General features: G+C 41.8%; 1 protein-coding gene across 19 annotated transcripts in view; it reads right to left on the bottom strand.

The window, feature by feature from the left end:
- The window catches only part of PTPRT (protein tyrosine phosphatase receptor type T), a 938,880-nt gene that overhangs the window by 47,635 nt on the left and 865,115 nt on the right, over positions 1–26,130 (bottom strand). For all 19 annotated transcript variants that reach the window (XM_053243888.1, XM_053243897.1, XM_053243900.1 and 16 more), the window contains 8 exons: positions 23,558–23,645; positions 15,736–15,812; positions 13,043–13,079; positions 8,196–8,293; positions 6,271–6,387; positions 4,922–5,076; positions 3,641–3,776; positions 893–1,042 (listed from right to left, as the gene is read on the bottom strand). In XM_053243888.1, coding sequence (XP_053099863.1) covers positions 893–1,042; positions 3,641–3,776; positions 4,922–5,076; positions 6,271–6,387; positions 8,196–8,293; positions 13,043–13,079; positions 15,736–15,812; positions 23,558–23,645 — 858 coding nt within the window. The remainder of the gene's footprint in view (positions 1–892; positions 1,043–3,640; positions 3,777–4,921; positions 5,077–6,270; positions 6,388–8,195; positions 8,294–13,042; positions 13,080–15,735; positions 15,813–23,557; positions 23,646–26,130) is intronic.

The following is a 26,130-nucleotide window of genomic DNA, read 5'->3' as shown; positions in this document are numbered from 1 at the left end:
GGGGGGTTGAGAAGCAGGCAGCGGGGCGGGGGGAGCAGCTGGCCAGCCAGCAAGCTGGACATGCCAGCGTGATGGTGGTGGAGAACAGTGGTGGTGGGTGGGCCAGCCAGAGGGGCAGATGCTCTGCGCCTGGCCAAGCTAGTTCATATTAATTTATAATATAAATTATTAGCCTCAAACCAGTTTTGGTTTGTGATCAAGCCACCAAACTGGCCTGGTTTGAGGCAAACAGTTCAGCATCAAACGGTTCATGCATATCCCTAGTTTTAAATGTGATTTTAACTTTTGTAAACCGCCTTGGGATGTCTTATGAAAGGCAGCATAAAAATTGAAAAAAATGAATAAAATAAAATAAAATAAACACACACTCTGACTGGGAGTCCAGGCCCATAATATTAGACATGTAAGAATTGTGTCATCTGTGGTTTTGCAGCAGTGATGGAAAGGCACTTTGCACATGTTCAGAAACACTCTCATTTTCTCTGACATTTTCTACGTTTCAGTACTGAGTTGCACTATTAAAAACAGGCTGCAACAGTAGCCATAGGAGTTATGAGCTGGAAAGCCTTGTCTCAAATAAAGCAATTTAGTTCCTGTTGTCTCCCACTCCTCACCGCTCTTTAACATTCAATATGTTTACACAGTTTATTTGGCAAACATAATAAAACCAAGTATGTTTTTATGCAGAAGCAAAGTGTTTATCCAGACTAAGAGAACTAGGAAAACAGTTCCATACCTAACTTATTTCTCACATATTGGGTGGAAAATGTGGACTTTTTAAACAATATTTTAAACAAGGTTCTTTTATATATCCTGCTGTAATGTTCCAACAAAACATGCCAGTCACCAGCTGCAGTGACTGACAAAATATGAGGTCTGCTACTGGTTTTACCTGGAATTCATCTTTTATCTGGCTGGAATTCGTCTGCGGATCCAGTCTGCTGATGTTGTAGTATACAGATCTGAATTCACAAACTGGGATAGCTGTGTTGCCACAAAGGCACGCTTCCAAAATGGCATCATGAACGAAGACGTATTGTTCCTACAAAGCAAGAAGCTGTACGTTCATCATTGTCCGTCCCATTAGGAGAAATCTTACCTGTTCAACTTTCATAAAAGAACTTCCGACGACTCTCACAGTGCGTAGGTCAAAAAGAAGAAAACCCTCACCCTCTCCCTCTGATAACAGCAGATGCTTACATTTTACAATACACTATATTCATTTGAAGAAGAAAAAAGGGGTCTTTTCTCCCGGCCAAAATTAAATGCAGAGCAAAACAAATCTCAGTATTCCGGCAATGGCATATTAAAAAAGGAGTACATAGTCTATCCGTACTTGGTTAAGTGGAATAGGTCCCTATTGCAAAGGGACACCACTTTGGATCTGAATCCATCTTCAGCAGAGTACCTAACTCTAAAATGTGTACAGTGTGTGACTAATGCTTCAGCTTCACATGCTTAATTGTTACCCAGGGCCTAAAATATTCCAAATAGGCAGAAATTTCTATTATGTGAAACATTCTGCTTAAATTTTATTGGTTGAGTTTGTTCTGAGAACATAATTTCTAAAATAAGGGTCATTTTTGCACATTAATATGCAGAGGCAGACCCAGCTTTTCCACCAAGTATACGTTTGACAAAATGTCGCAACCACTCACATTTCCCCGTTCAGTGTATTTGGATCAATACACATGCCTTCAAACACATGTGTCTCACAATTATGCTTTCTATCCCCACACTTACAATATCTTTAATGTATGGCTAAAAACTGAAAGCAGTACTAAGACATTCTGCCTTGGGAATAGGAGGGAAGAGAGAGGAGGATGAATTAGATGATCTATAGCACCCTAACCAATTCTAAGGTTATGGATTACAGTCACTGACTCTCCAGCCAAATGATGGCCATGTTTGTGTCTAGCCTACCCCACTACAATGCATATTTGATCAAACAGTAGTTGGAGAAGCCTGTAATATATAGTTTTGGCTGTATCGCTATCTTTACTCTAACTTAGGGCTTCCCAATCTTAATTTTAAAAGAGGTACCCCTTTGGTTGCAAACCTTCAGCTCAGGTATCTGAGAAAGAGAGGGAGAGGGAGAGAGAAGATACACACACATGCACATTTTACAGTTATGAGACAGGTTACTCCAATCACTGGCATATATAAGACTAAATTACTCAACCATACACCTATTCAAATTAATGGGACAAGTAAACTAATTAGTCTCATTAATTTCAAAAAGTCTGCTTATGAGTAACTTAATCTGGATGTAAACCAATGACTGGAGTAGCCTGTCTCATAATTATAACATTTAAATTTGTATATGTGTATGTATACACACATACACATAGAAATACAAATCTAAGCAAAAAAAGAATTAGGGCCTTTAAACAAAAAGAGAGAACGAGACCACCTTTTAAACAAACAAATATTTTAATGCATGAGCTTTTGTAAGTTATAACCTAGTTCCTCAGATGAAGGGTGAAATGAAGGATGGTCAGTTAGGGGTCAGGTTAGGGGCAAACATTCCATATACACATTTAACAAACGTGTAGTGTGTACATCATGAGGAGGACTCTCAAGACATTCCTGTTCTCTCAGGCTTTTAACTGAAAATTTTCTCAAGCTCTGAACTGAAAAATTTAAAATCATTTAATGTGTTTTTATCTGTGACCTTGTTTTATTTGTTTTGTGCATTTTAACTGTTTTTATATTTGGTGTATTTTCTAATCTGTACACAGCCTAGAGATTAATATAGCAGGTGGTAAAGAAATATGATAAATAAAAACAAATACATTAATAAATAAGTATTACAGTTAGGGAGGCAGGCTACAACATTCACAATTTCACAGCCACACTAAGTTACTCATAAGTAGTCTTATTGAAATTAATGGAAGTATTTTACTTGTACCATTAATTTCGATGAGAGTACTCAGTGCTAATTTTCTGAAGTTTGTCAGTCAGGCTGAGGGGAGGGGTTCACTGAGCTTCAGCATGTAGCCAGCCAATTAGGAACAGAAGAGGAAGGTCTTTCCCCTCCTCTCTCCCCTTCTTCAGTGGACACATCTCTGAGGATGGCTTGGCTTCAAATCAGTGATCCTCAGAAAGGGAACATATAGCGTGGCTATACCATGGGGAGGCAGGAGGGCTGAACACCCCCTGTTCACCTATCCTTCAAGTATCCCGGGGTACTTGTACTAGTAGTTCCTGTAGGGAACCCTTATTTTAGCTCATGGAAACTGGTATTGTTTCACATCAGCTTAGCAATATTCTGGACAGACCTCAAAAATTGCCTTTGACATTAAAATTATGCTGCATGATTGTCACTGTAATCAGTCAATTCATCATCTGATGTTTAATCAATTAATCCAGCAATTAAATCTGTATAATTAAGTCTGTGAACAAAAACAATATTTCTTGTGAAAAAAGGACATGTTTTTAGATGATGCATGCAAATATCATGTCCAGGCACTGTCTTAAAAGAGGCACTCCCTCCTGACTGCAAGAAAAGGGAGAATAACTCCCCCCGCCCCCACCACACACACACTTTGTTTTATTGAATATTCTACAACCATCGGATTATGTTGTGCTCTTTCCTTGGAACAGGCTGACAAGCATGAAAAGATATTCTCACACCTACCTCTGTCTGCACCAAGTTGACCCTCTGGGATCGCAGCTCCCGCACACAGTTAAATATGTCCACCACACCTTCATTCTCTGCCATGTCAAGCATGATGTCAATGGCAATAAAGCACCCTGTCCTCCCAGCACCAGCACTGAGGAAGGAAGGAGGATCATCTGATCAATGGACCATGAAAAGGCAGAGCATTCCGAGGGGTGAAAAACCGAGTGTTGCAAATACAGCTGTCTTCCTTTATTAGTCGTTGCTCTCTGCCCTGAAGGTCTATCCCACACTGCTGTGAAGTCCTAGCTCTTTGGGGAGGCCAAGGCTAGTAGGAAACCTCTTGAAAGTGGAAAAGAAATCAGGAAATGGAAAAAAGACCAAGTTTCTGTCCATGCTGATCCCTTAATGTATATCCTAATTAATTTATAATCTAAATTTATTTGTACCCTATAAAAAAATCTTTCTCCAGAACTTGGAACACCAGTCACACAATTCAGGTTTTTGAAAAGCAGGGAACCAGGTAGACTTGGGGGGTTGTTTTTTTGGAAGGCTCTCTCTTGAGCTTTTTCTTTTTAGAGCAAACCCCCTGCTTCCAGTGGGGCATGGTTTGACAAGGTGCATATCTGACAAGGCTTCATGGTTCCAACTTTAACTTATATCCTCCACTATGGCCCATGAAAATGACTCCGGTCAATCAGATGGAAATCTAGACCTGGAGCCCTTTCTCACAATCAAGTGAGAGGGCTTGAGGGCAGGCTCTGCGGACGGCAGCAGAAGCCCGCCTTCCCCGCAGATGATCCCTGCAAAGCTGCTGGGTGCACAAACTGCACGTCCAGATGGTCCACAGCTGCCATGGGCAGTGGAGGTTGGATACGTCATCGTAGCCCCCAGAAATCCCACAATGCACTGTGCAAATGTGCGGTGTATTGCGGGGATATTCCCGGCAATGGCAGAAGCAGTGTCTCAGTGCCAGCGGCAAGCAGCCAGTGCTGACACACTAGCAGTTAAATAGCACCCGTAACCTCGGCTAACTGGAACAGTTCTTTGGCAGGTTTGCCGCACAGGCACTGCCAGGAGCCATGTGCTCCTGGCAGTTCTCTGGGCTTGGATGCCTTAGCCCAGTCTTGGCTGATCATGAGAACAAACAGAGGCTGATATGTGGATGACCCTCATATGGACTACACAATCTTCATTCCTATGGTCCCCTTAGCACATGGTAGGAGATGTACCTGCTGGGCTAGGGGGAAAAGCATACAGAAAATAAAGAGAAATGATAGATAGAAGCAACTCATGTACCTGCAGTGCACAACAATAGGCCCTGCTTCTGGTGGATTGAGGAACTTCACTTGCCGAACAAAGCCCAAGAGGCCTGTGGCATAACAAGGAACCCCATGGTCTGGCCAGCTGGTGAAGTGGAATTGTCGAATCTCTCGGATCTCATGGTAGCCTTTCTGAGGGGACAAAACAATGTCTATTTTCCTCCAAAACAACAGAAATCACTGGATGACATGCAGCACAGCCTTATGCAAGGCTTGGCTTGTAGGCCAGCATGGGCAGGGGGCATGGGGGAGTGATATCATCTTCTCTCCCCTCCCTGCAAAAACCCTTTCTCTGCCAGGCATATGCTCCTGGGGGTCATATGAACTGAAGGAATATGCCCTCAATGACCTATTCCTGGCAGAGAAAAGGGCTTTTTTTGGGAGGGGAGAGAAACAAAAAATGCTTCCCACTCCACCTGTCCAGTGCTACAGGACAAGCCTAGCACACCGTTAGTTTCCTGGCGGCTTGTAAGGATGGAGTTCTTGCTCCCCTCTCATAAGGTTGAGCTGCATGTCAGCCATTATGTTATTATTTCTGTGCCCCACTTCCAAGCCACCCAAGCACTTCTTCAGGATGATGCTTAAGATTTTTAATCTAATTGCATGCAAAAACAGTTCATGTGTTTTGTTTTGTATTTGTGGAATGTCCAGGTGGAGAAAAAACAAACTTGCCATTTTATTGACCCTGATATAGAAACAGATTTCTAGTCAGTTTTCATAGCTGCACATGCACAAAATATTGCACTGGTAAGTTTAACTCCCAGATGGGGGAAGCATGCACAATAATCTAAGCTCTAGAAATTCAGTCATGGCTTTGCATGGAGAATGAGATGAATACTAGCCAGCCAGCCAAAGGACTGAATGAGGAACACTGATGAATATACAATGAGTTGCCTGGCACTCGATATACTAGCAAGCTGATTTTAAAGAACAGTAGTATGAGGCTATTCTGCTCACTTTCAAAGTGGCAATCGTACACAGTTATGCCTGGTCTCTGTGCCTTTTAATGTATGTTCAACACTGCTAAAATCCAAACTAATAATTTTGCAAACATGTGAAACAACAATCTGGAAATTCAGTTAAGTGCCCCAAAGCATGCAATGTCACCCTTTTCAAGGCAAAAGTAAAGGAGGTTTCTTACGTCCTGGGTAAACGGTTTTAGTTAATGCAGCCATCCTTAAAACTGAATTGTCATCACTTAGGTACATTGATTTGGAAACAGTGTTGGTTTCTCTATACTGACCCAGTGAATGAAATGTGGAATGAGTTACAGCTAATGGTAAGAGAAATAATCTGAATATGAAGGTTGGGCCAGTTTATCCTTACCTTTTGGACTGTAAAAGTGCGTATGACGTACTCTGCCAATGGTTCTGTCTCAATTAAGGTGACTTTAATATCTCCATAGACCTCTGTATCATCTGGCCAATATCTGACACACTTCACCTATGGCCAAAAAAAAAAAAAAAAAAAAAAGATGATAAAATGTATTTATATATTTTAAATTTTATTTAAAAATATTTCTATACCACCCAAAACTTGCATCTCTGACAGTTTACAATTAAAACCATTTAAAATGTTAAAACAATTAACAATTAAAACCATTTAAAAGATTTTAAACATTTAAAACCCAGTATTAAAATTATTTAGAACTATAAATCTAATTAAAAGCCTGGGTGAATAAATTTGTCTTCAGTGCCTTTCTAAAAGTTGCCAGAGATGGGGAGGCTCTTATTTCAACAGGGAGAGCATTCCAAAGTCCAGGGGCAGCAACGGAGAAGGCTCGTTCCCAAGTAGCCGCTAGATGAGTTGGCGGCAGCCACAGGCGAACCTCTCCAGATGATCTTAGCACGCGGTGGGGCTCATGGCAAAGAAGATGAATGCCAGGATTGCCCCCAAACCTCTACAATTTCCCCAAAGCCTCTCCTTTATATTTTCAGTCTATGTGCAAACCCAGGAATATGTCTACAGTGGCAGAAACCAAATCTGCACCAAGTATCCCAACCCACATGTAACTTTGCAATATGCACTGGATCCCATGCTTCATCTGCAACCTGTCCAAGATCATATGAGGTAATTACAGGGCCAGAATACAGAGTATAAGCAATGACAGGATGGAATATTCCCATTTCATCCCCTCCTGAATAGAAAGGAGTGCATTCTTCCATAATGGGAACATGCCAAGTACCAACAAATACCAGTGATATTTGTTTGCTACTTGTTTATTATTTATTTAAAAATTACTTCTGTTGGTTGTGATTGAAACTTCTGAAATGCTTATGATTATGTTTTTCAGTCCATAATTGAGCCATTTTTGGAAGGGCGGTATAGAAATCGAATAAATACATAAATAAATAAATAATTGAATAATACACTCTGAATAATCCCAAGCAGTATACTTATTTGGGGACATATTGTCAGTACATACATATTCTAGTAAGCCTGTAATTGAATTTGTTGAACATGTGAGCAACCAAACCTGCTATTGCACCAACACAATTCATTCCAATAAAAGATATCATCTGCATTAAGGCAAGGGGAATTTTTGGAGTGGGTAGACCATAATAGCCAAATTGTTCATTCTTTGGCTTATTGCAGGGGTGCACCACTCTGGCCCTGTAGCTGTTGTTGGATTGCAGCTCCCATAATCCCCAAGTACTGGCCACAGTGGCTGGGGATGATGGGAACTGTAGTCAAATAACAGCTGGAGGGCCAAAGTTATGGACCCTGGCTTACTGAATGGCAAATTCAGATGACCTTGTTGCTCCACAACCACTCCTATCCTGTCATGTGACATGTTTCTGCTCCCACAGAAGCTCCAAAAGTATTTGCGCGATTGCTCAAGAGTGGCCATGCTTTGGGAGCGTGGGGACTAGCACAGGGGCTAGCATGGGTTCCGTGCTGATGGGAGTAGCGCTCACATTGCATTAGCTGGGTTGTCAACCAGTGTCTATAATGCAGAATCTATACTACAGTGGGGGGAAATGGGCTCTCTGAATCCACCCCAACACTTGACGAGTGTTGAGTTCTGTATTGTTCATTTGCTACATTAAGCCATTTGGTAAGTTGAGAATTTTGCTCCTACCATTGTTAGGAAACTAGAAAAGCAGGCTGGTAGTGGCGAAGCAACTCATTGCAAGGCTGGAAGCTAAAATCAAACAGCTTTTTAGAAAACTTGAAAAGAACCGCACAGTATTATTGTTATCTATATGTAGTGGATATATATGAGTGAATGCTTTGGGCATCCAGCATACCCTGCCGACTTCCACCAGGTTGGTGACCATGACAACACTTGCAGAGTTCTCTTGCCAGATCATCCTCCAAAAATCCTTCACTGTCTCTTGCATTGGTCCTAAGGGTCAGAAGAAGTAAGAGAGAAAGGACACCCAAAGAGAGGTTTTAGTAAACACACAGTTTGTTTTGCCTGCCTGCCCCCAAACTGTCTGACCCAATTGAAATTCCAAGCTTCCTCATCAGAGTGTATGTTCTTTGAAGTCAGACACACTGTTGCTGAGGAAAACAACTACTGAATCGGATAACTCATTGGGATTAGAACTGGATGCTTTGGCAATGCAATAAGTAATTTGGTAATGGATTAAGTATTACAGACAAATATAAATGTGCATACTCCCTAGTCAGCTTTGAGTATCACAGGAGATAATCATGGGAGCTAAGTCACTCATAAACTAAAGTGTGAAAGGAATTTACAGGTGGCCCTTGTCACTGGTGATGACCACATGGTGATGACCATGAGAGCCAGCATGGTGTAGTGGTTAGAGTGCTGGACTAGGACCGGGGAGATCCGAGTTCAAATCCCCATTCAGCCATGAGACTTGCTGGGTGACTCTGGGCCAGTCACTTCTCTCTCGGCCTAACCTACTTCACAGGGTTGTTGTGAGGAGAAACTTAAGTATGTAGTACACCGCTCTGGGCTCCTTGGAGGAAGAGTGGGATATAAATGTAAAAATCATCATCATCATCATCATCATCTGTGGTCCTGACACGTGTGGTCCCACATATCTGGGGCTGGCTATGGAAACAGATACCTTGTTTCTGGGGACAAAAAGGGTTAAAATACAACTATCCATGGTTCCTAGGTGGCTGGAAATGATTCCAACAGGGTCATTTTGCTGAACAGAGTTATTTTGTGGCTCTTTCTTTTAAACAAAATTCCCCGTGATTTTTTGTGGGAAGATGGTGGAATTGGGGTTGGGGGGGCATTACTGGATAACTTGGGGACCTGAAGAGCATTGCACATTATGTTATTTCTATAATTTCTTCCTTTTATTGCTTTTTTGCCCTATAGAAAACCCACCACTAAGTCAATTGCTATTGACTTAAGTTCTCGTTATCCATGGAAATTGGCGGGAGTGGAGCCCCTGTGAATAAAGAGTGCCACCTGTACAGTGCTAGGTCAGGGGAGAATAGCTGCCAGTTGTAACCTACAAATGAATACTAGAAATTGGTGATTATTTATTTATATATTTATTTATTTAGTACATTTCTATACCGTCATGTACAAAAAAGTCCCTGGGCAGTTCACAATATAAACCATTACAACATAAACATGGTTAAAACAATTTAAAATACAATAAAAACTCTGGAAACCAAAGCTTTAAAACTATAAACTAAAAGCCTGACTAAACAAGGATGTTTCCAGGTCCTTCTTAAAAACATTAAGGAGAGGAGAGCTGGTCTTGTGGTAGCAAGCATGACTTGTCCCCTTAGCTAAGCAGTGTCTGCCCTGGTTGAATTTGAATGGGAGACTAGAAGTGTGAGCACTGTATGATATTCCCCTTAGAGGATGGAGCCACCCTGGGAAGAACATCTAGGTTCCAAATTCCCTCCCTGGCATCTCCAAGATTGCTGCCTGCAATCTTGGAGAAGCCACTGCCAGTCTGTGAGGACAAAACTGAGCTAGATAGACCAATGGTCTGATTCAGTATATGGCAGCCTCCTATGTTTCTAATGGGGAAACTCTAATTTCATTAGGAAGTAGGGATGTGCAAAAAATTTCGGGCACAGATCGATCTGTGCCCGAAACGAGCAATTTCGGGTGATTCGGGTCCAAACTGAATCACCCTCGATGTCCCCCGATATTTTTTGGGGCCGAGCCGAATCACCCCTGATTCGTGCCTGAAAAATTCGGGTGATTCGGGATGACGTCTCTTTGAATTTCCCGCCTTTTTGCCTCCATTGATTTGAATGCAAAAAGGTCTGATGTGATGTCAGCTAGAATTTCGGGTCCCAGGGGCATTTGCTCTAATTTATGATAGCAAATTAGAGTGGATTCATGGTGTTTCATTGAAAATCTCATTAGCTATCATATAATCCATACTCAGAATACCTCAGAAACAAAAGAACCCTGTACCCCATGGGTTAGAAACCCATTGGGGTGGTTGGCATCCTATGTGCACTACACTACCACTTGATCTGGGCCACCCCAGCACCCCCCAAGTGCACTTATGGGGCTGCTGAAAGCTCCATGTATAACCTATGAGGAAAATCCTTAAAGACGTGTAAACTTTAACAATTCCCCAAAAATCAGCCCTCTGCCCAAATCCTTTGAAAAAATTCAAGTAGCTTCCTTGACCCTACCTGGCACTACCACCAACCCCACACTGCTCTAGGCCACCCCTTTGCCCCCCGCGTGAAGCTATACATTTGCTGACACCTCAATGCTTCTCTATGGGGAAAAACCTTAAAGACGTGTAAACTTCAACAATTCCCCAAAAATCAGCCCTCTGCCCAATCACTCTGAAATTAGGGTGGTAGCCTCCACCCATTAGGCACTACCACCCCACCCCACTTTTTTGCCCAGAGCCCACGCTATGCCCCCGATCTGCCCCTAAGACACTAAAACTTCAAAAATTCCCCAAAAATCAGCCCTTTGCCCAATTCCCCTGAAATTTGGGTGGTAGCCTCCAACCATTGGGCACTACCACCGCACCCCACTATTTTGCCCCTGGGACCTGTTTTTCTTACCCAAATCAATTCGGATTCGGATTTAATCTGAATCCAAACTGAATCAGGGGTGATTCGGGTAGCCCAGATTCGGGCACAGAACAGAACGGGGATGATTCGGTTCGGGTCCCGAACCAAATCACTGAAAACCCAAATTGCACACCCCTATTAGGAAGTGCATTCCAGAGTCCTGGGGCAACTCTAGAAAAGGACCAATTCCGAGTCGCCACCAACCGAGCTAGTGGCAAGAGCAACTGGATCTCCCCAGATGATCTTAACAGGTGGTGGCGTTGATGAAGAAGGTGTTCTCTTAAATACTTCAGACCCAAGCTGTTTAGGTGATTATACCTCTGGGACGCAATCACTGTATAATAAACGTAAGAACGTGTGACTTTTAACAGAGGGTTTGTTGCTAAATAGCTGCCCAAAGATGTAAGTTTGGGCGGGGTATAAATTTGATACATACATACATACTCGGGGAGGCATTTTGGGAATTTGTTCTACACCACTTTTTTTTTTTTTTAAATCATCATAATATTGTTGAAAACAATGTACTGTACCTTGGGGGAAAATCAGTTTCCTGTTATTCAAATTAAAGGTCTAAAGTTGCATCACTGATCTTAAAACTATGAAGTTTGTTATGGGTCTGCATGGTCTGAAGTTCAGATTGGAATTTCTGTTTCAGAAATCTAATATTTTTTGACCTATTCAGCTGTGTACAAAAGTTAGTTTTTCAGAGACTTAAAGGCAGTAAGATAGAATGATTGTTGCCCATGGATATACATAGTCACATTTTTATTTCCTATTATGATCTCTGATCAAACAGGACTTGCAGTTTATTGAACGTATCTGTGGACAGTGACAGATCTATCATACTACACTCAAATCTCTGAAAAAGTAAAGCTCTGATCATAGCCATGTCAACTTGACTCCCAGAAGTCTGAAACTCAGCACCTGTGTGGGCTCCAAGGATATGAATCCTATAGATTTCTGCCTCCTGGGGTGACAGGGACCAAGAGCGTGTTTCCCCCCACTGCCCCTTTCAGCTAGCATGCAGTAACAGTTTGTGCAGCATAGCAGAGAGTGATTTTAAAGTCCCCCCTCCATTGTACAAGCTTTAAGCAAGGGCAGTACTTAAAACATACAACTGCATGAGAATGTGCAGTATGAATGGAAGGAGCATATTTTTTTATATATCATATTGAAATGGAAGGGTAAAGGTGCACATGAATGGATTCGTTTCCTAAGTAGCAGCATCACAAGCCTTTGATCAAGAGTGCTTGAAAAGTGAATTCCGCTACATGAATGCTTGCTAGCAGAATTGAGAGAAGCACAGGCCTGTCTGTGGCTTGCTTTAAGCAGGCTTATGGTCAGCTTGATCCTGTAAGCTGTCCCCACTTGAACATATGCATTTATGAAGCTCCTTTATACTATTACTGAGTCAGACTATTTGTCCATCTCTCTGAGCGCTGTCTACACTGATTGGCAGCAACTCACCAGTGTTGTAGACAGGGTTCTTTTTCCAAGACCCACCCAAAGATGTCAGTTGAACCTGGAACCTTCTGCATGCAAACCATGGGCACTCTACAACTGAGTTACAGACCTTTCCCAAATTTTCCCTTTGGGACTAGAGAAAGAGAAGGTGGTACAGGAGCCTCCGAGCATCCTTTCCTATCAGGGACTGGGACTACTAATCCCAGAATTCTCAGTGGGAAACTGATGCTTTTCATGTCTTGCCAGGGAGAAGGTCTTCAGAGGGTACTCTAGAACAGGGATCCTCAACGTTGGGCCCCCAGATGTTCTTGGACTTCAACTCCCATAATCCCCAGCCAAAGGCCACTGGGCCTGGGGATTATGGGAGTTGAAGTCCAAGAACATCTGGGGGCCCAACGTTGAGGATCCCTGCTCTAGAAGGATTCTCTACTGGGCCCCTAAGATTATTCTTCTCCTCCACCTTCCAGTTCTTCAGTCACAAAGATTTCACAAAGATAAGCATTTCACTTTTGAAGTGTGTTTGAGTATGTGTTAGCTTGGAAAGTGTGCAAAAGCATAAATAGTTTAGCTTGAATATCTCTGATTATGAACATATTTAATATATCAATTTTCCAGCTCTTTATATCAATTAAACTGTACTTGCCTTGAGTTGCAATATAGTGATGTGGTCGATGGTATCCCTGGATGAGAAGAGAAAAACAAGAAAAATAATGGAAATCCATAAGCTTTTGTCTCAAGAGGGCGTCAGCCATTTATCTAATGTTGGAAGCTATTTGGCACATGTGTACCAATGTTCATCTGAAGTTGGTACTGTTAATCATTTTCTTCAACAAGGTAAAGGAAAAATATTCTACCAAAAAGGTGTATGTATGTGCCTCTTTCCACGGTACATTGAGTTTGCAATATAACAGGAATCACCAGATCAACGCCACACATTGAAAAAGACGGCAACTTCTGGCATATAAAATGTATATGCAAAGCTGCCCTGAGAATAAAGACACCTCACTTTTCAAAGTATTGTCAGAAATGGCATCGTACAGAAGACAACATAACCTGGGCAATGCCCACAAGCAAAAACTAGTCTTAGTTTGGGCCCTACACCAGTCAACTCCACCTGAATGTGCTTTCCGCTACACCAGTCACCCGCTACATGGTAGCCTTCAAACAAGATGGCAGGTACAAAATACCATTTGGGAATAATTAGCAAGGTAGGAATAAAGAGGATGCTGTTGAGTGAAATTATTCATGGTAGCAAGTGCTTGAATTTCCCCTACAGTTTTGAAATGTTTAGTAATTTGCAGCAGCAACAAACATATAAATAATGTGACTTATGCAAAGATTAAAGCCAGAAATAATTTTCATATTTCCATACTGTCTACCTAAATGGCTCTCGTTTTGAGAGGCCTTCTTTACTAATTCATTAACAGAGTGAGCATAGAGCAATCTGTGTCCCCTCATCTGAAAACACACACATATCTGTTTCTTGTCAAAACTGACTCAGGCATCAGTGATTTTTTAAAGCTGTGTGGGCTGCGCTATATTAAATATGTTTTTCCTTTCCCTTAATTGAAGGATCTTTTAAAAACACTGTCATATAATTAAGGATTAAAGAGACTTACAATAGACATAGGAATGCAGTCAAATACTTTGCTAACGCTTAATATATTTCTTTTTTGGCAAGCATCCACAGGTCTGTATTAGTGCGATGGAGTGTGTTTAAAGTGATGTTTTGGCCCTTCTTTCCTTTACTGGACATTCTTTAGACACATATAAGTGTATTCAGAGCTTCCAAAAAATAAGGTTAAAATCCTATGCATACTAAATTTGGGAGTAAGTCCCATTGAACTCAGGCCAAACTAAACATTATAAGAGGTACCGACTCGGAGCTGCTACTGCTCCCTATCTCTTTGCTCTCTTTCAGTGGCATAGCTAGGGCAGAGCGGGGCCTGTGTTTGACCCCCCTCCCGCCTGGCAGTCTTCTGTGCTTACCATCATCCACTGTTGCTCCTGCCACAGTCTCCGTTCCCAGCTGAGCCCACAGAATGCGCCCTGCATTCCCAGCCAAGGTGGCAAGTAGCAAGTGACAGGTGGGCATGGCCCAGTAGAGAAGCGGCTGGCTAGCAGGGCAGCAAGAGCAGCCAGCCAGGAGGAGGAAGGGTGGTCTGTGTTTCAAGGATACCTACCTTGGTAGCTCTGCCTCTGCTCTCTGTTGTTGTAATGTCTAGTACAAATAGCTTGTGACGTGATGTCACTGCATTCTGTATTTCTACGTCCCCACCAGCCAATGATGTGAGGTGGGGGTGGGTGAGGAGATGCCAATCACTTCTTGTCCAGGACCACCCCCTACACTTATGGGACAAAACAGAGAACTCAAGGGATGAGGCCACTTGGGGGACAAGGAAGAGAATTTTCAGGGGATGAGACCAACTGGAGACAGTCAGGGATCTAGACCAGTGGTTCCCAACCAAGCTTTCTCCAGATGTTGCTGAACTACAACTCCCATCACCCCCAGCTATAATTTATCTATTAAGCCTGGGGATGCTGGGAATTGTAGTTCAGCAACAGCTAGGGGAACCCTGGTTGGGAGCCACTGGTCTGGACCCTGGTTGATTCCTTGTCACTGGGATGCCCCACCAGGAGAAACCGAGGAACTCAAGCCAGAACTCCCACCTTGACCCAAGAACATGGCACTGATTTCATCCTCTGTCTCAGGAGTTGTCTGAGGACATACCAGTTGTAGTAGAGGTCCTTCAGCATCACTAGAGCGAGTGCTTGAGGATTCAGACAACGACCATTTAAGGAACAAAGCCTTTCCAAAACAAGGGTAGGGCCAATTCACCCTGCCTAGGCAGCGACTAGAAAAACTAGCAGTCTGCTGCCAGACCATGCTGGAGCAACATTCTCTTGTGCTGCATTACCTGGCCCTGCTGCCCTGGCCCCTAGAGCTATCCATGGTCTGGTGCACTTGTGGGGACACTGTCCAAGCCTGATACGTGTTAGAAACTGCAAAGAGCACTGAGCAATGGGAGAAGGGAGGAGAAGCAAGCTTGCAGCACAATCCACAGACCCTACGGTTAGGAGATCAGAAATGTTATAGCTGCACTGGACCATGGCTTTGATATAGGATACCACCATGCACTTGGGGAGTTTGCAAACTTTCCAAAGATCATTTTCAAGTGGACCTAAAAAGGTGAAGAAAAACCTTACAGGCCCGAAAGTCTGAATTTTAATGTACTACCATGAGTTGATCCAACACAAACTATTATCATCTCACTTGCTTTGTTGCTATCGTTTGGGTTGTTGTTGTTTACAGATAAATGTTTCCACAGGACTTACATCTATATAGTTGGCATTTATGTAGTCTGAATGAGGATCTCCATCCAGCAGTTGCAGTCTGACCCTGGAGTGATCATCTGAACATAATCAAAGAAAGTGTATGGTTGTTATTAAAAGGAAAGCACACATGTTTCAAAGCAAAGAAACACAAGAACAAGAAAACAGATTCACCCTGATCACATTTTTCTTAAACTATTATATGCATACAGCATCACATTAATGCATGTCTGGGTCATCCAGAAACCAGTCTATCACTTCTGTTCTGTGCTTCACACTCCTTACTCACCATTAGTGTGAACTCAAGTTTATTAACACACTCTTTGGTCTTAACATTTTTTGAAAGTATTAACAGATCTTGTAACATCACCTTATTTTATGCTGGATCACAGATGAATCATTGCAGAGATGCATCTGTATTACATAAATCATCATATTCTTTTTTAGGTAATGAACAGAGAGGTTTTCACTGACTTTTCTAACTCTGTTGGTGAGCACTAAGGTATTGGTGATTAGACCTGCACATAGGCAAATAAGGAAAAATAACTTTTTTTTTTTAGTCTGGGAGTAGGAGTGAGCCTGCTCCGAGACTTCTTATCTAAAATGCTAGGCACAAGAGGAATGGGAAAGGGATAGGAGATAGAGGAGGGATTCAGTGCAGAAGGCCAGAGTGGTCAAATCAGCTTTTAATAAGCATTTAAGTACAGATATAGAAGGGATGAGCTGAAGGTAGAGTACTCAAATGATCAGGGGTAAAGTTATTAGTCAGGGAATATATTTTATCCAGGCACAGTAAATTAACCATGCATTGTCCCAAGTACAACATGGCCTACAGACTCTGCCCTTTGCCTTTTCTCTTGGTCTAGGAGTAATCCTTCCACAGGTCTGCATTTAGATCATGCCAGGGATTCTGTAGAGCCCTGTTAACAGGTTTATTAGAGAGTGCCTTCTTCTCCATGCTAAGGTCATCTGAGGTGGTCCATCTCCAGTTACCACCACTACGTCCGGTGGCGACTCAGAGGCGCTCCTGGACCGTGGAATCCTCCCCCTGCAGAAATCCATAATTTGAACTCTTTATTGGCCTTCAGGAGAACCCTCAGGACCTACAGTATCTGTTTGGCCTTCCCGGGTTTTTAAAGTGTTGTAAAGGGTTTTTAATGTTGTAACCTGGTTTTTCAGGGGTTTTTAAATTGTTCTGATTGTTTAATTATTGTCTTATGGTGTTTTATGATCTCTGTTTTAATTGTCAATTGATTTTAATTGTTCTGTTTTAATTGTAATCCACCCTGAGCCATTTTTGAAGGGTGGCATAGAAATTAATTAATTTAATAAATAAATATTAAGTTTCCACCCCCTATGTGGAGTTTGAATTCAGTATTCATGATTCAGACAGCATATAATGGAGGAACAATAATGGATTTCCAAAGGAAAGGGGTACTAGGAGAGCAAAAGGAGCAGCAAAATAGAGAGGATGGATGAATTGAGGCAAGATTGTGGAGTTCATTTTAGGTTAATAATGCAAAGTTAAACAGGATGACGAATGAGATGGGAACTAGTGCAATAAGTTTAATGGAGCACTGGCTGACATACAGGCTAGCACTGTGTTGGTGCATCAGTGTTGACTTCCACAATAACTCTGATTGTGCCATTAGGCGAACAGGAGAGGGGGCGATATTGTACAGTCTCCCCTTCCCTCTGAAACCCACTGTGTGTCATGAAAATGTGCCCCTGGGTGTCATGTGACCACCACCAACCCACCCACCCCGATGATTCAGGGATCTCTGAATCATTCAAATAATATTCAGTCTATCCTGTTAAAGAGAAGAAGAAGCTACAGAATTATCAGGAAGAAGAGAAAGTGAAAACAAAGGAGTTGACAGCCTATATTTTGCTTCTCTCTTTCAAATTATTCATCTTCTAAATTCCTGCTGTAGGACACTGAGTATCTGGTAATCTTGCTCCTGAAATTAACAAAGTCTTAGTATCTAGTGACATGGCAGAAAAGCACAGAGTATACTAATTCACATTCCAAAGTTCCATGTGGATTCTGTTATGAGGTCACTGCCCCAGATGTCACTTTACAGTAGAACACATTTATCAATCAGTCAATCAATCAGTCATATTTTTATACCACCTGATATGCACATCTCTAGGCAGGGTACAAAAATTAAGATAGTAAAAAAAATCAACACTGATTAAAGAACATGAAACACAATAAAAACAATAGTATAAAACAGTTCTGTACCAATTGTAGTTTCCGGACTATGTACAAAGGCAGCCCCATGTAGAGTGTATTACTCTGTAGTTAATCCTGGAGGTCTCCAGCATATAGAACACTGTTTTAAGGTCATTAACCTCTAGAAATGGACATAGCTGACATATCAGCCAAAGCTGATAAAAAGCACTCCTGGCCACTGCCTCAGGCTGAGAAACCAGAGAGAGGTTATTATAAGATTATATATTATATTGTCATTATAAGATGGACTAAAAATGAGAAGCATCTCTTAAAATGAAACAAAAAAGGGAACTGCAGAGGGTGTGTGCACTATGTGGGTTGTGAGCATCATGTGTGGAAGGAGGTTTAAAACTCTTTCCTTCTTTGCTATTTTTCCACTAAAAATCCCTCCCAGTAGGTATTTGTCCCTCAGACATTTGCTGCAAATGTCACCGGCTGGAACAGGGCACAGAGGAAACGTGTGTTGTTTCTGTCAGGGCCCTGTTTCCTCCTGTTGTCATCAGCATTGGTCAGCCATGTACCAGCTATCCCAGAATGCTCTAGGAAGCATTTTGCCGAGCAGGAGAGTGCAGGTATAGGGGAGGGGAGAGATGTTTAGTGCCCTCACTCCTTCCAAGGACTTTTTGACCAGGAATGCTGCACAGGCCTTAAGGTCCAGGCCCAGAAGTCAGTAAGTCATTTTACATGGAAGAGAGCAGCAAAGGTCATTCCCCCTCCCTTTCTGCCTGCATTTCCCTGCTGTGGGGAGCTGCAATGCTATTTCACCAACGCAGCTCCTGTTACACAGTTCTAGCACTGTGCAGAATGTCAGCCACCATTTTCAGTTTCACCATAGCTTGGGTTAAGTAATCATGGTGAAGACAACAGCTGAAGTCATAGGATGCAGGTCCTCTGGTACAGCTAAGCATGTATGGCTCTGCCAGCTGCATAGATGCCCTCAACTCCTGCCTGTGGCTTCCAGTGGCATCTGGTGGGCCACTGTGCAAAACAGGATGCTGGACTAGATGGGCCTTGGGCCTGATCCAGCAGGGCTGTTCTTATGTTAGTATCAATAAGCTGCTCCGAAAAAGAGTGAGATATAAGCATGTAAGAGTAGTATCAACAAAACATAGATGTGGAGTAATCTTCAGTTTGTTATCCTAATCACAATGGCTTGGAAAGAAGAAAGTGGACTTATTTCTAAGAATATATGGCAAAGTGTCATTTGACGTGTCAATGGCACTGAGTGCCAGTGTCATTCAAAGCAGTACTCAAAAGCTCCAGCACAGAAGTTGTAAACTAGAAGATATCCTGAAGGATCAACCAGTGCTTAACGTCATCTCAGGAATGCATTGGCCACAGTCTCCTACTTCCCACAGTGACTCTTTACTTATCTCATGCTTTATTGCCACATCTTCTGTGATTTTGTTATCTTAGCAAGCCCATTGACTTACTTACTTAATTCAGTTCAATAGTTCTTTGACAAGAAATAACCATTATTTTGTTATTTGTTTTACGTGCTTTCACATTCACCGTCATCTTCTATTTTCTTATCTAAACCTCTTTATTTCCCCTTCTTGCATTTTTAATGCTTCCCATCATCTTTTCAGCCTGAACTTTCACTCTGTTTTACGTCGAACTGATACTTCTTTCATAGTCTAGAGCACATTTTATGCTTCTTTATTCAAACAAGTTTCTTTTCTCTCTTTTTTATTCCTACAGTATTGCAAATATATTTATAGCTACAGGGCATTGTTGAACCACCATTCACTTTTGTTAGAATACTTTTCCTGATGTTTCAGTTCCCTTTACGTGTCTTCTTTGATGTTATTTTCTTAGTTCTTTTCCAAGCACCTTACTTGAACAGGATGTTCCTTTCCTGCAATCAACTTTAACAAATAATGGCCTCCCCCCTTTGATGCTCCTATTCTTCATCCTAGATTCTGTTTATTCTAAGCTATATGAACTATCAGCTGCTTTACATGGTCTTAGTGCTATATCTATCAAACAAACAGCTGCAGTTAAAGCATCACAGCATTAGCTTTGCCTCACTCGTGGTAACAAATGATACACATATTATTCACAGCCTTATTTTGTTATTTATCATATATTTATCAAATTTACTGATAAATATTTGTGATACAATTTATTTATTGCGACACGGTTATTAATTAATATTTATTTATAGTGATACAGTTATTATTAAAGCTGCAACACTGATTTGATTAACCAATTAGATTGATTACAAAGCCACAGAGCAACTTAAATGGAGTCCCCAATTTTTTAAAAAACCAGATTTTTTGTTTTTAAAATGGCAGACATTCTGCACAGCTAAACCTCGGTGTGAGCAAGCCATTGGGGGTTGTTGCACACATGAAAGGCAGTCCTGGGTCTGTTGAGGAGATGGGATGTTGTGAAGCTCCTTAAAGCAGCACACAGGTGCTTTTGCAGCATTTTTTTTTAAAAGAATGACCTCAAAACAATCGCTGCCGGAACGAATGGCGCAGCTTTTTGGAGGCTAGTGAAATGCTTCCTGGTGTCCGGGAATCCCACATGCCTAGCTTGGTGCATTGGAGGATTCCCCTGTCAGACAGGTGCTCTGGGCACACACACACACCCCGTATCCCCTCAGACTGCATGAAGCCCAAGGAGACACACGATCCTGGCAGTTGGGTTAAGGGCATAAGCATGCCCTTAACCTTGACCAATAGCTGGGCTTAACAGTAGGATTAGGCTGGTAGGGAGTGCTGGGATCCATGAGGATCCCGGTGCTCCACATGAGCAGCCTAACCCACAGGGATGTGTACAAACAGTTCACACACTCCCTGGGGCAGCGCACAGGGAGGGCCTCTAAGCAAACAAGTAAAGCGCTCCTTACATGTTCACCCCCTCCCCACCAATTCTGAAAGAGTCGCGTGGGGCTGCAGCAATCCCGCACCCTTGATCAGTATGCACATGGCCCGCGTGTCTCTTTCAAAATTGAGCTCCGGTAGGGGAAAATCAGCGGGGAGGGGTGAACAGGTAAAGTGTGCCTTACCTGGTTTTTTAAAGGTACCAGTCCCTGCCAGACATCAAGCCAGCTCAATGATGGCATTCAAACAGGTTCAGTGCTCCAGAAAAGGAGCACCAAACCTGTTTGTGCACATCCCTACTAACCTAGGATGGGCTGCCCTGACCTGGGTTAGGTTTCTTGCAAGAACAGCCTTATATTCTACTGTGAAAATGGGCTGGAATCCGTAGAAGCTGACACCTCCACAAATGGGCAATGCAGGAACTTGTTCTTAAAGTCAACTGTAGCTGCCTTGAAGAATCACACAAGCTGCTTTTGAAATCTGGAGGAGGTTCGCTGTGTCTGGGAAAACGCTCAAACATAGTCTGGGATATGCTCAAGATGCTGCTGCTGTCAGGGGGAAAAGAGTAATAGATCTCACTGACCATGTGCAAAGGGCTCTTGGGATCACTAACACAGCTGTATTGATCTGAATATTAGAGATAAATGAGACTCATGCACATTTAAGAAGGTCTCATATGAATGTCAGATATCCCGTGCAACTCAAAGCTATGCTGTGTTCCAAAGAGCATGTAGAGATTTGTGTGAACAAGGGCAGCCTAGTTCTTTTCAGTTTTACTTACTACATTTATATCCTGCCTTTCTTCCATTGTGAAGCTCAAGGAGGCATGGGGTTCCCAGGGAATCACCCATCCAGGCACCAGCCAGACCTAAACCTGCTTAGTTACAGCATGGTGACTGCATCATATACCTTCGGATTTTAGGGATGGTTCTGAATGGGCTGTGACTGCAATGATGCATTCATGGAGCTTTCATTGCGAGCACTGGATAATCTCAAAGGAATAGTTCACACTGGGCTTGTCTGTTCTGGGATCACCAAAGATCGCACTGAACAAGGCTTCTGTGCTTTAAGAGTCCCAAAGGAAGAGAGACATTCTGAAAGTGTGGTCTCTCCTTTTATGGTGGTGCATGAGCATTTGAAGACTCATCTGCCAACCAACCAACCAAACTGACCAACAAAATCATCTGCCAAAATTCTCCTTTCTGTGCAACTAACAGAGGCACAGGAACTCTCTTCTGTAGTCCTGTTCTAGCAGCTGTCCTTTGAGCATTAGGATCCCTTCCCCTGGCCTTTTAAGTTCTTCAGTCTGAGTGCTCTCTGGTGAGCTCACCTATATTTATTGCTTAAGGATCATTACTTTCAACCAGGCATTTACAGTTACCTGGTGAATCTTCCTCAGAGAGAACAAGTTCGTTCATGTGATGACTTCCTGGAGATTTTGTATTTGCTAGTTACCTAGCTGGGTGAAAATTCTGTCCCTCAGGAGCAAGAAGGTTTTAGGTGTGAAGAGCTGTAGTTAGGAGTGTTCTTCACATGGAATAGCTTCCAATATATAATGCCAACAAAGGGTGAAAGGATATATTATGAGAAAGTCTGTACATGACAAAGCCCTCATGAAAGTCTGTAGCCTATTTAGTTCAACAACACTCCTTGCCATGGTAAGTCTTGAAAACTAACATTTCAGGTTTTGTTCAAAGAGAGATGGTTTCCTTTCCATTCACATGTAAACAAAAGACATTGTGCTCCCAGTCATTCAGATATAGGTTTATAAACAAATTGTCATTATAGTTACTGAGTACCTATTGTTAGAGCACTGAAATGTTGTGATATTTAGGTGGACAGAAATGATTTGCTGTGCTCCTACAGATCTATTTAATTGATTTTGAAATGCTATTTATAGTTATCTAAATATCTGTGGAATGAACTTTTTATTATTCCCAGGACACTTTATCGCATTTTACAGATTCCAATTGTATTTGGAAATATTTGAGATTTTTTTTTTAAAAAAAGTAATAGTTTAGAAGAAAGAACTCATTCCAATTAAAAGATAGGCAACAGCTTGCTTCCTGTGACTGAGATGGCTTTCTTGGGCTTTTCATGTTAGATGTCATATGCATCATGTACAGGTGCCTGTGCAGATGTACACATTTCCACATGAATGACTGAATTCACACTCATAAAAGACAATATGGTGACTGGAGCCCTAAAAAGGTTAAAGTATGGATCACATGTACTGCTTAACATACACTGAAAACACATTGTGAATAAATGTACGTGCATCTAGATCAACTGCAAACAGACTGTATAGGTGTTGAATGTAACAAGTGAATAGGTAGTCTACCCTACAAAGGCAAGGTTCTTGACTGCATGGAGAGATCCCTTCATATATACAGATGTACATGCTGGATTCTCTTCATGTGTAAACTGGGAGAGCAGCCTGTTACTGTGATGCCACTCTTCCCACATGTATTTGTAGCCCAATATAGTCTCAAAAGGGCTAGAGAGGACCGAACACTGGCATTAGAGTCAATCGATTAAAATAGAAATCTCAGATAGTATATTAGGAATTTAAAGCAATGGGGAGGGGTAGAAGAACCACAAAGAGGAAACTGCCCCTGGAATGATCAGATGGAAATGTTAAGAATGCTTTGTGCTCTAATCATTATTATATTTTGCATTTAGACCCTCATAGCCCCCTCTCTGCTAGATGCTTACAGATACACACAGGAAGTTCAGTTCAGTTTGAATTTGCACCTACAGGAGATGATGTTGCCATATCTATTCTTATTGCGATTTTCATCTTCTTTGGCTGTATCCCAGGATGCTGTCTGCCCCTCAGGTAGAGCCTGCAAAATAAACAGCAGTGGAGTGTTTGTGAAATAGCCCAAGCCTTCAGGTGTTTTAATATAACAAAGTGGGGGTTAAAAAATAAGGCCGCATCTAATTTAGCACTCAGCCAAGCCAACTGTTTTTCTCAAGGAAAGGGCATGTTTAATAATACAATGATGAAGAGACCATTAGCATCCTATGGCTTATGTGGGCTTACAATTGCTTTTGCAAGGTACTTGGAACTAAAACAAGTGGGAAGGATTTTGCTTCTGGCTTTATAATCATCAGGAGTTTTGATGCACCGTATCAAACACTGGGTTGTAGATGGTTTCTCTCATGTCCATGAGGAATACTAGTGTGTATGCAAGATATTTAAAATGAAAATAGAGGCAGTGTTCTTTTTGCTACAGTAATATAAACTGAGCAAAGCCATCTCAAACACCTGAGCCATATGAATATCTCATACAAAACATGCATATATTATGCCCATACATTATACCTACTCTTGTGAGCACAACTCAAAGTATCCACTTTGATATAAAAATTCAGTTTGAGGCTTCTTAAATTTATGGTAGAACTTTTCTTCCATTCCAACCTTTAATTTCAGCCAAACTCACTCAGGAATGTTCCCTGATTTGTTTTGTGTCCAAATCTGTCCCCCTGAATCACCCCAGATTCTATTGGGATTTTATTCAATTCATTTTGGATCATTTCGGACCACTTATAAAGGGACTGAGGCACCAAATCTGGGTGGTGAGTAGGTCCCCATGGGTGCCACTTATCAACCAGATTTCAAGGCAGAGGGGCACAGTGGGTTTTTAATGATTTTTTTAAAAAGTTTTTACTGATTTTGTATATTCCCACAATAAGAAATAATGGGGAGTCAAAGTTGCCCTATCCTAACCCTAACATGGATCCCCAGCTTTAATTTTTTTTTTTTTTTTTGAAAAGCTAAGCTCTAGACCTTGTAGAAGTGGAGTTATGGAGCAAAATGTGTAGTCACTATTTTTTCAACTGTTTGGATTCTTTGGTGCATAATAATTTTTCCTCATAATGAATCCCTATGAGGATTCATTGCACACCTTCATTTCTTCTGTCCATTTTGACTGTCACTGGACAGTGCCAGCTGTCAACTGCCATGTGCCAACTACACCCACACCCACCTGCAAGGCAGTAGGATACTCAGTTTAATATTTTTTTTTGAATATTGAAGTGTTTAGATTATTTGGTTCTAATAACTTTTCCTCATAATGAATCCCTATGAGGATTCATTAGCCACCTAATGGCACAGTGGGAAAGTAACTTGCCTAGGGAGCAAGAGGTTGCTGGTTCAAATCCCCACTGGTATGTTTCCCAGACTATGGGAAACACTTATATCGGGCAGCAGTGATATAGGAAGATGCTGAAAGGCATCATGTCATATTGCGTGGGAGATGGCAATGGTAAACCCCTCCTGTATTCTACCAAAGAAAACCACATGGCTTTGTGGTTGCCAGGAGTCAACACCGACTTGACACCACAACTTTTCTTTACATGAGGATTCATTTTATGCCTTCATTTCGTCTGTTCATTTCGACTGTTATTGGACAGTGCCAACCATCAACTGCAATGGGATACTCAGTTTATTTTTTAGGAATTTTTGAAGTGCTTAGTTTCTTTGGTTTACACATCTTCATTTCTTCTGTTCATTTTGACTCCACTGCTTTGCAGGTAGGAGTAGGGAATTAGTGGAATCCCATGTGCTAACTACTCTCTACTCCACAAGCCCCTGGGTACACAGTTTATATTTTAGGAATTTTCGAGGTGTTTAGACTCTTGGGTGTGTAATGAATCCTCATAGGGATTCATAATGAAGAAAGGATATTAGATCCCAGCTAACCTGGCAAAGAGGCACCTGTTAATGTGGTGATTCTCTTTATTGAGCAGGGAGAGAGTAACTGGCCCTATCCACCCACCAGCACAGTACCTCCAGTGACTGTTGCTGGTGTCTATCTTATGTTTCTTTTTAGACTGTGAGCCCTTTGGGGACAGGGATCCATCTTATTTATTTATTATTTCTCTGTGTAAACTGTTCTGAGCCATTTTTGGAAGGGCGATATAGAAATCGAGTAAATAATAATAAAGAGTCTAAACACTTGAAAAAATTCCTAGAACATAAACTGAGTAGTACCTCACTGCCTTACGGGTGTGTGTGTGTGGATGGTGTTGTTGGCACATGACAGTTGACAGTTGGCACTGTCCAGAGACAGTCAAAATGAATAGAAGAAATGAAGGTGGGTAATGAATCCTCATAGGGATTAGTTGAGGAAATGTTATTACACATTTCCAAAGAATCCAAACACTTGAAAAATAGTGCCCACACAAAAAAGAACATCCATATGCATTGCTCTCATGAACACAACTCTATTTGGAATGACAAAGTTCAATGGCAGCTTTTAAGATTCATGTTTGGAATTCCTGGAGCAGATCCTTATACTACAATTATGTATTAAGCCCAGATAA

Source organism: Hemicordylus capensis, chromosome 4 (genome assembly GCF_027244095.1).
Source record: "Hemicordylus capensis ecotype Gifberg chromosome 4, rHemCap1.1.pri, whole genome shotgun sequence".
NCBI classification, from domain to species: Eukaryota; Metazoa; Chordata; class Lepidosauria; order Squamata; family Cordylidae; genus Hemicordylus; species Hemicordylus capensis.
The sequence above is the reverse complement of the archived record's forward strand: the minus strand, read 5'-3'. Positions and strand labels throughout refer to the sequence as shown.